This window comes from Molothrus aeneus, chromosome 15 (assembly GCF_037042795.1).
Source record: "Molothrus aeneus isolate 106 chromosome 15, BPBGC_Maene_1.0, whole genome shotgun sequence".
NCBI classification, from domain to species: domain Eukaryota; kingdom Metazoa; phylum Chordata; class Aves; order Passeriformes; family Icteridae; genus Molothrus; species Molothrus aeneus.
The window spans coordinates 3,827,157-3,839,803 of record NC_089660.1 but is presented as its reverse complement, the minus strand read 5'-3'; the positions used below and the strand labels follow the sequence as shown (position 1 = coordinate 3,839,803).

The 12,647-nt window shown below is 55.8% G+C and overlaps 2 protein-coding genes across 6 annotated transcripts; one reads left to right on the top strand and one right to left on the bottom strand.

Moving 5' to 3' along the window:
• Positions 1–645: 645 nt before the first annotated feature.
• Positions 646–4,071, bottom strand: THOC3 (THO complex subunit 3). Its single transcript, XM_066560165.1, has 6 exons — positions 3,865–4,071; positions 3,308–3,464; positions 2,367–2,571; positions 1,878–2,039; positions 1,689–1,789; positions 646–1,362 (listed from the first exon to the last, which is right to left on the bottom strand). Exons 1-6 carry the CDS (start codon positions 4,045–4,047, stop codon positions 1,199–1,201), a joined length of 972 nt encoding a protein of 323 aa, XP_066416262.1. The 5' UTR covers positions 4,048–4,071; the 3' UTR covers positions 646–1,198.
• Positions 4,072–4,134: 63 nt separating this feature from the next.
• Positions 4,135–12,493, top strand: SIMC1 (SUMO interacting motifs containing 1). Of its 5 annotated transcripts, none has more exons than XM_066559843.1 (10): positions 4,135–4,283; positions 5,671–6,390; positions 6,543–6,760; positions 7,351–7,420; positions 7,810–7,955; positions 8,418–8,573; positions 9,050–9,178; positions 10,106–10,262; positions 10,342–10,426; positions 11,723–12,493. In XM_066559843.1, the coding sequence occupies exons 1-10, from the start codon at positions 4,182–4,184 to the stop codon at positions 11,941–11,943; spliced, it is 2,004 nt and encodes a 667-aa protein (XP_066415940.1). In that variant the 5' UTR covers positions 4,135–4,181; the 3' UTR covers positions 11,944–12,493. The 5 variants fall into 5 exon arrangements, with proteins under 5 accessions (XP_066415940.1, XP_066415939.1, XP_066415936.1 ...); XM_066559842.1 differs by having other exon boundaries at positions 6,540–6,760; XM_066559839.1 differs by having other exon boundaries at positions 6,486–6,760.
• The last annotated feature ends 154 nt before the right edge of the window (positions 12,494–12,647 follow it).

Genomic DNA, 12,647 nt, shown 5'->3' with positions numbered 1-12,647 from the left:
GCATGAGGCTGTGGGCATGGTGCACCTCATGTCCCCACACCGAGGCAGCGGCCCTGGCAGTGCCCACGCTTGGCACAGCTCAGGAGGCTTCAGCCTGGTGCCAGCCTCAGCTCTGACTGATGTGCCATCATTTACCAGCAAAGAGCTCAGCTGTCACCCAGGCGGCATCAGCAGAGCAGTCACCCAGAAAAGCTTCTGTCAGAAGGAAATATGAGGGTAGAGAAAGGCAGAGATCTCGCAGGCAAGGTCCCCACTGCAGGCAGGCTGTGCCCTGTGACCCGGCACGACACTGCAGGCAGGCAGAAATCCCCAGAGCCCTCCCTGGGCAGTGGGCACAGGGCAGGGGAAGGGCTGTGCCCGGGGCTGGCGGCCGTGGCACGGAACCTGCAGCGTCCTCCATGTCCCGATCTGAGCAGTGTCCCCGCTGTCACCCGCGTCCCACCGTGGGGACGCAGCGCCCCCTGGTGCGGTGACAGCGCAGGACAGGGGACACCGAGAGCGAGGACAGGCAGCAGGGACAAAAGCGACAATCCCCGACAGACCCCTCTTGCCAGGGCCTTGCTATGGCCAAGGGAAGAAGGCAGGGGAAGGGAGAGCAGCTCAGCACCCCCCTTTTCCCCCTTCAAATAGCCACAGGCACCTTCGTTAAGGAAGAGGATTTATCAAAATTAGAAAAAGACACCACAAATATTTTAAAAAAACCCCAGCTGGAAAACATCTACCAGTTCACATCCCCCCACCCACCCTCCCCCCGTTGCCCCAGCACAGGGAAGAGACATGGGATGTCTGGGAGGGGGAGAGGCAGGTTGTGCTCCCAGAGCTGCCCTTGCCACCAGGCTTTTAGGGACAAGGGGACAGTCACGTATCTCATCACTGCTGGGGAGCCTGGTCAAAGCAGAGCACCTCCCATGGGAGGCTCCTCAGCAGCCACCTTCAGTGACTGATTTTCTTTGGCCACTTGCCTTTGGAACAAGCCCCCCATGCCCCAGAGATGAGGCAGCAGAGGGGGGCCCTGCCAGAATCCCCCCATTCTCCCCAGCACACAGCTGCCTGTTTATAAAGCTCCCAAGAACAGGACACACCGAGGTCACAGCCCTGCCAGGCTGGCAAGGAGATGAGCCAGCTCCTTGCCCCACCTGTGCTAAGCTCCCACCCTCGAGGGCAGGCAGGTGCTGCCTCCCTGGGTGCAGCAGCTTCATCAGGAGTCGTTGGGGAGCCCGAAAAGCTTGACAGTGCCAGCCTCCCTGCTGCTGTCATATTTGCCATCTTTGTCGTCACAGGCGAAGGCCAGCAGAGGCCTCTTCGGGTGCCAGGCCACTGTGAAGGTGGGGGACTCACACTGCACCTCCCAGAGCTTCTCTCCTGCATGGAAAAGGAGCCAGGTCAGCCTGGAGAGCCTCCAGCCCCCTCTGCTGCTCACCTCCCCGAGCCAAGCACCTGCTGCTTCCCTCAGCAAAGGGGAGAGGCAGCACAAACGCTGCTCCAGCGCCTTTTAGTCACCCAGTGACAAGGTACAGACATGACAGGCATGTCTGCCACAGACTTCTGAGGCACAGGCTCCCCCTCATGGCATTCTCTGCACAGGAAAGCTCTTCCTTAGCAGACGGATTCCCCCTGTGTCCTCCCAGCTCTACCAGCACTTCTCCATCCAATTCCCTCCTTGCTGTTCCCCAAAATAAAACCATTACCTGTCTCCACCTCAGCAATGTCAATGAAGTGATCTTCTGATGCTGAGGCCAGCATCTTCCCATCATGGCTGAAGCTCAACGTCCGCACGGGCCAGTCCAGCCTGCAGCAACCCAGGGGAGCAGACAGTGAGGCACTGCCACCACCATCCCCAGAGAGGGGGAAAACGATTTTGGAACAGCTCTACCTACCTGGAGAAGCACCTCACACACACCAGCTCATCCACGTCCCAGAGGCTGACCAGTGCATCAGCACTGCCTGTGGCAAAGTACTTCCCCATGGGATCAAACTTGATGCAGATGCAGTTGGAAGGATGGGCGTTGATGGACTGGATGGGTTTCAGCTCTGGGTAGCTGTGGAGGTGAAGGGAGAGGGCAAGGAGCAGTGAGAAAAGCACAGGGATTTCCTAGAGCAGGGCAGGCATGAGGCACACCAGGACTGGAAGCAAACCCTGCCAAGGCAGGACTCACTGAGTGTCCAGTGAAGGAGGCAAAGCATCAGGGACCATTTTGGGGAGCTGAGCCCAGCCCACAGTTGTGGCAACCTGAGTTCCAGGCAAGCTTATTCCCACCAGAGGGCAGGGGATTGCTGGGATGTGGGGCTCAGCTTTCCCAAAAGCAGCAAAGGCACTTGCAAATGACTGCAGCCAGCCCAGCCCACCAGCAGCCATGGGCACCTGCCTGAGGATGTTGATGCAGCCATTCCCATTGGTGAGGAAGAACATGTTATTATCGTTGTTCCAGGAGATCTCGTTCACCTCAAACTTGAACTGTTCCTCAGCTTTGGAGCGATGTGTCTTGGCATCAATGAAGGTGACCACATCATCCTTGTTCCCCACAGCAATCGTCTGTCCATCAGGGCTCCAGCAGATGTTGATGTTCTCACCTGAAAGGACAGAAAGGTAGCAGGTCCCACTTCCACTCCAAACCATTCCCAAATGGGAAAGACTGCCAGTTCTTCAGTCTAACACACAAACCCTGCACAGCAGCTATCCAGCAAAACCAAACTTGTGACAAGTACAGCTTGAAAACAAATATGTCACAGCCCATTTCAGCCAAGATGGGACCACAGCAATCACCAAACAAGGTCATGCCAAAGATCCTCTGAATCCTGTCATCTCTGAGATACAGAAAAAGCAGAAGCCAAAAATACCTTTGAATAAAGGTAAGAACATGGCAGGTTGCTGTTATACAACTTTACAATGCCATTCCCAGCCCCAACAACTCAAAACTGGACATTTCCAAGACCATAGATGGTATTTGGGTTAAGCAGCACATGAATTCAAATAGTTTTTCTGAATCCACACAAAGTTTCATTTCCACCACACCTCTCTGTAAACATGCTTTCCCTCAGCCTCCAGCCCCACAGCCCACTGACTCCAGAGACAAGTACAAATGACATTTTAACAGCCAGCACCTTATTTCAGCAGTTCTACCAGTCCTGAACCCACGGTAAATCAGCTCTCACATGATGAGTGCAACACAAATATAAAGCAAAGGTGTCCAAACCAGAAAGAACCACAGGAAAGGTGCAAAGCTCTGTGCCACTGCAGATGGGTCCCACACAGCTGAGCTCCTGCCGGGACCCAGCTGGGAAGGTGCCCTGGGAAGGCAGGACTCACCTTTGGTGTTGACGGTGGCGATGCACTTGGTGGTGCGGACATCCCAGATGCGGATGGTTTTGTCCCCTGACGCTGTGACAAACAGGTCCGGGTTGCTGGGGTGCCAGCAGAGCTGGTCCACGCTGTCCCCGTGGCCGCGGTAGTTGTTCTCCTTCACCTGGAGGGTGCGAGCAGACGACGTGAGGCTGTGCCCAGCTCCGCTCCAGCTCCTGTCCCACATCCCATCACGGTGCATCCCAACTGGGACAGATCAGGAGGGGCCCCCCGCCACCCCAGTCCCACCATGGTCACAGCTCCCGCCCACGGCCGGCCAGGGTGGAGAACCCCGCCGGGCACCACCAGCTCCATTCCCGGCCGGCAGACCCGGCCTGCGCTGCCCCTCGCGAAGCTCCTGTTCCGGTGCACACCGGGTACCCACCCCCAGGCCCGGCACCGACCACCGGGACACTCTCCCGCTTCTGGACCCCAGCCCAGGCAGCCGCGCCCGGGCTGCCCAAGGGCTCCCGGTACCGACCCGCACCGCCCCCGCCTGCCCGATGCCGGCGGATCTCTCTCACCAGCCGGTCCTTCTCGAGCAGGAAGACGCTGGCGGTCTTGTCGAAGGAGCCGGAGGCGAGGCGGCGGCCGCAGCAGCTCCAGGCCACCGAGTGCACCTTGGCGCCGTGCGCCGGGAACTCGCGGCTCCGCGTGTTGGCGCGGAACAGCTCCTGCATGGCCTGCACGTAGGGCGACACCGCCATGGCGGGGCCGCCGCCACCGGCACCGCCACCGCCGCGCGCGCCCCGCCCCGGCACCGCGCCTGACGCCACTTCCGCCGCCCCCCCGCGCCCGGCGCGGCCCCACCGGCGGAGCGGAGCTGGCGCCCGCCGCCGAGATGGACAACAACGTGGTCCTCGTCAGCGATTCGGACTCGGAGGGCGCCCGCTCGCCGCCGCTCCAGCCCTGCCGCTCCCGCCACTCGCTGCCCGGCCCCGCCGTGAGTCCGCGGCTCCCGCCGGGCACGGCGCCGCTGCTGCCCCACACAAGATGGCGGCGCTGCCATGGCGGGCAGGGACGGGAGGCGCGCACGGACGAGCACCCTCGGGGGCAGTGGAGGGGGTGGGCGTGTGTTCCCCGGTCCCGTCCCGTCCCAGCCGCGTCCTCAGGGACTTCCCACCCTCTTCCCAGCCGGGCTCGGGTCGCCGCGGGCACCTCCCGCCAGCAGAGCCCCGTTCCACAAGCGCGCTCCCCGCAGGAGTCCCGGCCTCCTTGGCCATATACCCTCAGCAAGAGCCCGGTGCCTGCCACAGCGTGTCGCGGTGCCCTCGCTGCACCCCGAGAAGGGTCCGGCCCTGCAGAGCTCAGCACCCGGCGGGGTCGGGATGCGGTGGGGCGGCTGCCGCCCCTGCTCCCCGTGCCGCTCCTGGGCCCTGTCCCGCTCCGCCGGCGGCTGTGGGGCAGGTGAGGCCGTGCGGCGGCGGTTGCGGGCACGAGGCTCGGGCCCGGACGGGGAAACACGGTCTGTCCCCGGCCCTGCACCGCTGTCCCGGGTCCTGAGGCGGTTGGAGCCCTACACCCTCCTCCCTCCGCAGCTCCTCTTGCGTCCCGCAGCCCGCTGGGCTTTGCCCTCTCCTTGGGGAAGGCAGCAGGTTTGAGCCGGGGGAGGAAAGTGGATTTAAATTCTCTGCTAAATGTGTTCGCTGCTTTGAGGTGCTGAGGGAGATTTTTTTCCCAAGAGCAAACAGGCTCTGACCCTGCCTGGGCCTTCCAAAAGCTTGAGAAGTGCAGTGTGTGGTCTGCTGCTGGTGCAGGCACAGCTGCCTCCCCTGCTGCTCCTGCTGCCCCTCGGAGCCTGCATTGCCCAGCGAGGCCCAGATGGGAGTCCCCAAAGTGTCAGGGTTGCTGTAGCTCCGACTGGTGCCACAGATCAAAAGGCAGCTTTATTTCCTGCCACTCCTGTCCTCCAGAGCAGGTGATGTGACACAGAAGAGGCGGCAGGGTTTCGATCCTGTGCTGTTCCTGCCAGCGCCTGGGTACAGGAGAGCTCCCTGTGCTTCTGTTGCCCTCCCTGGACATGGCAGCAGGACTGGCATTTCCCTGTCATGGGAAGGAGCTGAGCAGGCAGCCAGGTCTGCTCTGAGCCAAGGCACGAGGACGTGAGCCCTGAGGGGAGTGGGGAAGAGCCTGGGTTGGGCTCAGGCTCAGCTGTGGTGCCAGAGGAGGCTGATCCCAGAGCTCAGGGCCACAGTCCCCCTTGGACAAGCAGAAGGGTCTTTGCCCCTTTTCTAGGCTGGTGCCCTTTTCCCTCTTAGACTGGGATTACAGTGCCATAGCAAGGGCTCCTGGCAGGACAGGACATTGACACTGCTGCTCTGTCCCCACAGGAGATCATTGACCTGACCTGTGAGGATGCAAACTCAGACCCAACAGCGTCGAGCAGCCTCGCCATCATCGACCTGACTGAGGACATGTGCAGCCTTCTCCAGTCCACCCTTGGTGCTGCTCAGAACTCCAGAAATGCTGCTGCAGCAGCACACAAGTCCCATCCCCAACTCTGCCCCTCTGCAGAAAAAGAAACACAGGCAGTGCCAGAGCCAAGCCCTGCACCAGCATCGCACAACACTTCTGAGAAGCTCAGTTCCACCATGGTCACAGCAGAAACCATGGAGAACTGCAACTGCCTTTCTCCTGTCTCTAGGCACCACAGCTGGAGCCCAGAGCAAGATTACAGCACTACTGCCTTTAACAGCAGCTTGGACTCACAGTCAGACTCAGACTGCCAGTCCCCATCTCCCCCCAGCCTGGACAGCAACAGCAGCATGGGAGCTGATGGCCCAGAGGAGGATCCTCCCCAGCCCTGCCTGGAAAGGAACCTCCCCCCAAGGCTGAGTCCTGCCCCAACCATTCCTATAACATCAGGAAAGCCCCAAAGGTCTTTGCCAGAAGCAAGTGACTTCCCAGCACACCAACCAATCCAGCAAGCCACCCCAGCCAGGACTGATGCTGACAGCAAGGCCTTGCTGGATAAACTGCACAACTTCAGCAGGAGTGGAGTCCAGCACCTCTTCCTCCAAGGCACAGCACCCAACAGGGACACACAGAAGGTAAACAGGGTTTGGAGCAGCCCTTGCTCCCCTTTGCCAGGCAGTTGGGGGCTCTGGTTATTGCAGTTCCCTTCACAGTGGGCCCCACATCACAGCTGGGTTTCTCTGTGTCTGGGGAACTTTCACCCATTGTCTTGCCTTGCACACAGCAGAAACCTGAGCTCATCCCCAGGGGGAAGCTGAGCATGGTGCACACCACCATGGAGGAGAACATCCTGGAGGGCACCTTGTGTTTCCTGAACGAGTTTGTCTCCTGCCAGCACCGTCCCCCCAAAGAAATCATCTGCCACCTGATCAAACAGATGCTGTTGGACACCCATGAAGGGGAGATCCTCAATGACATCTACACACTACTGATGAAGATCCAAATGTATGTGTTCCCCTGGTCCCAGGGCTGGCTAGGTGTTTCCAGGGGTCTGCCCAGCCTAAGGGTTATTCTCTGTGGGGCTCACCCACAGAACAGGGAGTGATTTCCCCTATAACCCAGGATAATCCTCCTGCCAACACAGGCACACCCTGGGCTCTCTGAGGGTGGGTCAGGGACAGCTTGTGACACAAGGGAGCCCCTGGGGACAGAAGAGTGTGCTTGCCTTGCCCTGAAGCACAGGTCTCATTTTTCACTGCTCTGACATGGCAGAAGTGCCTTCCATGGGCTGCAGCAGTGCCAGCAGTGGCTGGAGCAGCTCCCTCAGTTTCCTCAGGCTTCCCACAGGAAGCTACAATGTTTTATGAGGCCACAGACATAGGAGTCCTGGGCATCTCCCTGGAGTATAAACCCTGTCAGGTACTTCTAAAAAATTAATGTGTTATGGGCAGGAGAAGGGATGAGGGCAAAGATGGAGAGAGGAAGGCACCTGAGCAGGTGGGGCTGGGAGTGGCTGGGGAAGGGCTAAGAGGCTGCCGTGTCTCCAAGCACATGGTCAGGCAGGTCAGCACAAACAGACATGGCTGTCCTTGCAGGCTCCATCCAGCCAACATCACCACGCTGGGATGGGACTGGACACTGGTGAAATTCATCATGGAGCAGCAGGTACTTGGCACCTTGTGTGTCACATGGGGCAGGGATCATCCAGCACACGCTGCCTAAGGGAGGGTGAGTGTTCTTAAATGCTTCCTGGGGCTGTGCTCTGCTGCAGAGCTGGCCAGTCCAACAGCTGGGAATCCCACATTTATCGAGAGTGCTCCCTTACTCTGCACAGTTTTAGGCAGGTTGTCCCACTGAAGAAGGTGCAGATAAACTCTGGGTCACAGCACTAGTGAATGCCCAGCAATGCCCCTCAGGGTCTTGCCTGAGCCAGGCAGCTCCTCCTACAACTACTCCTCAGTAGGTACATCAGTACACTCCCGAGAGAGCCAGCTTCCCTGGTGTTCCTAGGCCTGTGGTCCCACCAGACTCACGTGCTCTCCCTCTGCCCCCAGGAGAAGCCCCCTGGCTGGCTCCTCTTCCTGCAGTACGTGGTACAGACCCTGGAGGATGACTTCCAGCACAATCTGAAGTCATACCAGCTGCAGAAGTCAATTGCCAAGAAAGTGCTTTCATGTGACTTGTGCTTCAACAATGTCAAGTAAGGGACACCTCCTCCTTGTTCTCTAACCAGAAGCTCAGAGGCAGGGGCTTAGGGAACATTTGTCAAGACTCCAGCCAGACTTTCAGACTTTCCAAGAAGCAGACTTGGGAGACAAAGGGAAGCATAGGGCCAGCTATAGGGACTAGAAAATATTTACAAAAGCAAATCACCACAGATGATGCAAGGCCTTTCCAGTCACAACAGAATGGGCTTTTTCCAGGGATGAGGTCAGATTTGCATTGCTCAGGACAGGACTGAGAAGGAAGCAGTCTGCAGGCAAGTGTACAAATCAAGAGAGCTCCTTTGTTGAGCTGTTCAACAGAGCTAGTTCCTAACTTGTCCAAGTGTGTGGAAGATACTCTTCATAGTCAGGGCCTTTCCTCCAGCTCTAAGTGGATCTAGAGGTCAGAACACAGCAAAACATGGCACATCCCCAATAAAATTCTTGTTCTGTTCCAGGGAAGTGGTCAATTGGTTGGTGGCAGCAGTTACAGGAATTGGGTTCTCCCAGCCCCGGGAACAGCTGCAAGAAGCCAGGGCTGAACTTGGATCATCTTCACCAAGGCTGGCCAGCCCTCAGACAGAGCAGGCCCAGACAGCTTTCTTTGCCCAAAAGTAAGCTCCAGAATTCCAAACTCCCTGCTGGCATTATCATGGACCCAAGTCAGGCAGAAGCCAGAGTCACTCTCTCACTGTCAGTTCAGGGAAGCCAGGCTGTACCTGTGACCAGCTTTGCTAGTTCTCCTTTGTGTTAAAGACTTGGTCAGCAAAAGACTCTCACCTGGTAGAAAACTGGCTCAGTGTCATCCTCTTGCATGCAGTGTAAGGCTGGAGCTTGTGGCCCACAGCCCAGGCAGCCCCATGCTGCTCCAGCACTCAGGAGAGCCACCAAGACTGCCCAAGGGTCAGTCTGGGGATGAGCTTTGCTTGCAAAAGCATCAGATTCAGAAGCCACCAGCAGACACCAAACCTGGCCCACTGCATTCCCATACCCCTCACCACACAAGGCTGAAGCAGGGACCATCCCCAAGGCTTTGCCTGGCAAGCTGAGGGGCAGAGTCCCCCTGTGCTGACTGTCCCCTCTCGGCCAGGACGATGCTCCTGCTGCAGCGGATGCTGGCCATGGCAGTGGAAGTGGACAGATCTCCCACCTGCAGCTCCCGTAAGATTGCAGACGACATCTTCCCGTTCATACTGAATATCCCCCTGAGGAGCCAAAGGTGAGACAAGCATGTGCAAGGCAGCATTTGCCTGTGTGATCAATTATCTGATTCCCAATTTACATCCAAGTCTGGATGCATAAAGTTCTACAGCATATAGAAAGGCCAGCCAGCAAGAGCGTGGCTGTCTCCCCCATGGAGATGCAGCATCACCAGCTGAGCAGATGATGTGTTGATGGAAACACACCCAAGGTGGTGTGCTGCTGAGAACAGTCAATTCTCCCACTTGGTAAAGTTGTGACCTTAAAACTGTAAGGAGGGCCTGAAAAGCAGTACTGTGCAGCACAGCCAAGCACTGGCAAAAAGACATCACTGATTCCCATAGGCAACCAGGTAGTCAGAAATATGATGCAGTTCCTGCAGCTTTGCCTTGGCATCCTTTGTTTGCTTCTTTAAGAAATTCAAATGTGAAGCCAAAGCACAAGGGAGTGAAGAGACCACTAAGCCCCCAAGCATTTCAAACCCATCTTTCAATGCCCAGCAAGCAGCCCTTCATATCCTTTCAGCAGAACTCTGTGCACACACCAGGTATAAACCAAGCCAAACTGACTCTAACCAAGGTGTCACTTTGCCCAGGACAGATGTAGATCCTTCTACTCCTGACCCCACATCACCCTTGCTTGGCTGGGCTCCCTGCAAGGCAGCAGCAATGAGCCACTGCCACACAGGCTGCTGGGCAGGGTGAAGTGAAGCAGCTCAGTTTGCTTTAGAGACTGTACTCACTTCCAGCTGCTGCAGGTCACACCTGAGGATGAAAACATGGATAACAAAGGTCTCTCACCACATCTGGTGGTCTTCCTTCCAGGCCATGGCTGGGTAGCCCCTGCAGTCACCCCACATCTGCACTAGGTCAGCAGGAGCATGCTGGAACAGTTGTCTCTGGTCAGGCTGTGGTGTCCACCAAAGTAAATTCCTTTTGTGTTGCAGGGAAGCTTTGTTAAACACCATGGAGAGCCAGCTCCTGCGCTGCAGACTGCTGGAGCTGCTATTCCAGCATAGTTGTGACGTGCCCACAACCTCATCCATGTCTCTGGACAAGATCCTGTATTTCCTGAGCCACTCCTCTGTGCTGCCACAATTCCAGGTATCCAGTCCAACCTCTCCTTTGACTTTTTTTTCCTCTGAGAAAACTTCTAAGAACCAAATACTGTCTTCTGTCCTAGGATGAAACAGCAACGTGGCAAAGGTGGGATGAGATGCTGCAGTACTTGAGTTTGCTGCTGCTGAGTTACCATAGTGTAAAACTGGGTAAGCAGTGCTTGTTCTGGCCCTAACAGTCTCATCAAGAGGCTGCAGCACAACAGCCAAATTCCTCTTCCTCCTCTCATCACTACTGGACTCATGGCCAGTGAATCTTAGAAAGACAGTGTGCCTCCATCCATGACAGGAACTATTCCCAGCGGTCAAAAAGTGATGTTGCATTAATCAGAGCACCCACCTTGCTTTGCCAAGCTGAGCCCCTACAAACTAACCTTCTTCCTAAAGGAAGGAAGCACTTCCCAGCACTGGACAGTGCACAAGAGGGTGCTTTGTACCCACTGTGGTCTAAGTTGCTGCACAGTGGGTGGAAGAATAGGGTGGTTTAGGAGGAAAAGCAGAAGGCAAAGGGATCATAGAATATCCCAGGTTTAAAGAGACACACTACTGCCCCTCCATAGACACCCCATAATCCACCCTGTGCCTGAGAGTTGTCCACATGCTCCTGGAGCTCTGGCAGCTTTGGAGCCATGACTCTCCCTGGGGAGCTTGTTCAGTGCCCAACCACTCTGTGGGGGAAGACTTTTTCCTAAAAGCCAACCTAAATCTCCCTTGGCACATCTCCAGCCATTCCCTCAGGTCCTGTCACTGTCCTACAGAGCAGAGATGGAGCTGCCCCTCCCTCCTGAGAAAGATGTAGACCCCAGTGAGGTCTGATCTGTCTCCTTGAGGCTGAACACAGCAAGTGACCTAAGCCACTCCTCATGTGGCTTCCCCTCTAGATCCCTCACTGTCTCTGAAGCCCTCCTTTGGGCAAGCCAGGACACTTTCAGCACTTGGTAAACTGTGCAGGGAACACCACCCACAGCAGCCATGGAAACAGCAGGAATTCTGACCCCAGGAGAGTGGCACAGTCACAAAACACTCTATTTTGCCAGAAGTCTCTTCCAACTTCAGGTGCTTTAGCCCAGGGTTAAGGCTGTCATGAATGAATGCAGAGGAATCCACCATCATATATGCAAAGTCTCACTCCCCCTGAACTCCTAGATAATAATGACTGTTGTTGGGCTCTTTGGAGACTCCTTTGTAGCTGCCCATTTTGCCATTCCCACAGAAGACAAGGATTATACAAGCCTTGCCCCTTCCCCATTCCTGGGCTCTCTCTGCATGCCAAATGTGCTCCAGGAGGGGCCAGTTCCTTCTTCCCAAAGTCTTGTGCAGAACCATGGAGGATAACAAGAGGATTAGTCCCATTTCCAGCACTGCCTGTGGCACCCTGGGGTCCATCCCAGCAGCTCAGGCAGCCCTTTGGGTGCTGCCTCTCCCCACCAGCATTTCCTTTTGCAGAGCACCTGTGGACCTCTGTCAGTGACCGGATGAAACTGATTGCTCAGAAAGCCAAGGCCAGGCTCCAGGACAGCGATGACATCAGCCAGCTGGACATTCAGCTGAAGATGAATGACTTCATCAGCAGAATGCAGAAGACCCTGGGGGAGCCTTTCCCCCCACAAATTCAGGAGAAATTGTTCATGCTGCAGGAGTTGTTCTTCATTGTCACTGCTGCTTGATGGAGACAACCACTGCAGCAAGGGGGACAAAACTTAATGTTCTCAATATAAACCCCCCCATCTCATACTGCAATCTCAGCATCATGAGGTTGGTTTATAACAGTTCTTTTGAAAGAGTTTTGGTTTACATTGTCTCTGAATTTCCATTCAAGTTTGCCTTGTTGTGCAGTTTTGCAAAGCACTTCGTACACTTTAAAAAATGAGGTTTTTTCATTTTTGCTAAGACACTTTTGTCTTGATGACAGCACTGCCCAAAGGCACTTATTTGCCCCAACAAGTCCAGGAGAAATTGTTCAAGCTGCAAGAGTTGTTCTTGACTGTCACTGCTGCCTGATGGAGACAACCACTGCAGCAAGGGGGACAAAACTTCATGTTCTCAATATAAAGCTCCCCCATTTCATACTGCAATCTCAGCATCATGGGGGTTGGTTTATACAGTTCTTTTAAAAGATGTTTGGTTTACATTATTTCAAAATTTCCGTTCAAGTTTACCTCATGCAATTTTACAAAGCACTTTGTAAATTTAAAAAAATAAATTGTTTTCATGTTTGCTAAGAGTCTTTAGTCTTGGTGCCAGCTCTGCCCAAAGTCCAGAGCTCTGTCAGATCACACCATAAGGCCATGCTTTAAACCTCAGCCTTCCAAATCCATGAGATTCACCTATGTAATCAGAACCACAGCAGCAGCTGTACCTCAGTACCTGA

What these genes read in the sequence shown, in the direction of transcription:
- SIMC1 (XM_066559839.1), top strand. Translation starts at nt 4,182, where the DNA reads ATGGACAACAACGTGGTCCTCGTCAGCGATTCGGACTCGGAGGGCGCC. An exon ending in ACTCGCTGCCCGGCCCCGCC is followed by an intron (nt 4,284 to 5,670) that starts GTGAGTCCGCGG and finishes CTGTCCCCACAG; the next exon opens with GAGATCATTGACCTGACCTG. An exon ending in CTGTGCTGCCACAATTCCAG is followed by an intron (nt 10,263 to 10,341) that starts GTATCCAGTCCA and finishes CTTCTGTCCTAG; the next exon opens with GATGAAACAGCAACGTGGCA.
- THOC3 (XM_066560165.1), bottom strand. Translation starts at nt 4,047, where the DNA reads ATGGCGGTGTCGCCCTACGTGCAGGCCATGCAGGAGCTGTTCCGCGCC. An exon ending in TGCTCGAGAAGGACCGGCTG is followed by an intron (nt 3,465 to 3,864) that starts GTGAGAGAGATC and finishes CGCACCCTCCAG; the next exon opens with GTGAAGGAGAACAACTACCG. An exon ending in CATTGCTGAGGTGGAGACAG is followed by an intron (nt 1,363 to 1,688) that starts GTAATGGTTTTA and finishes TTTTCCATGCAG; the next exon opens with GAGAGAAGCTCTGGGAGGTG.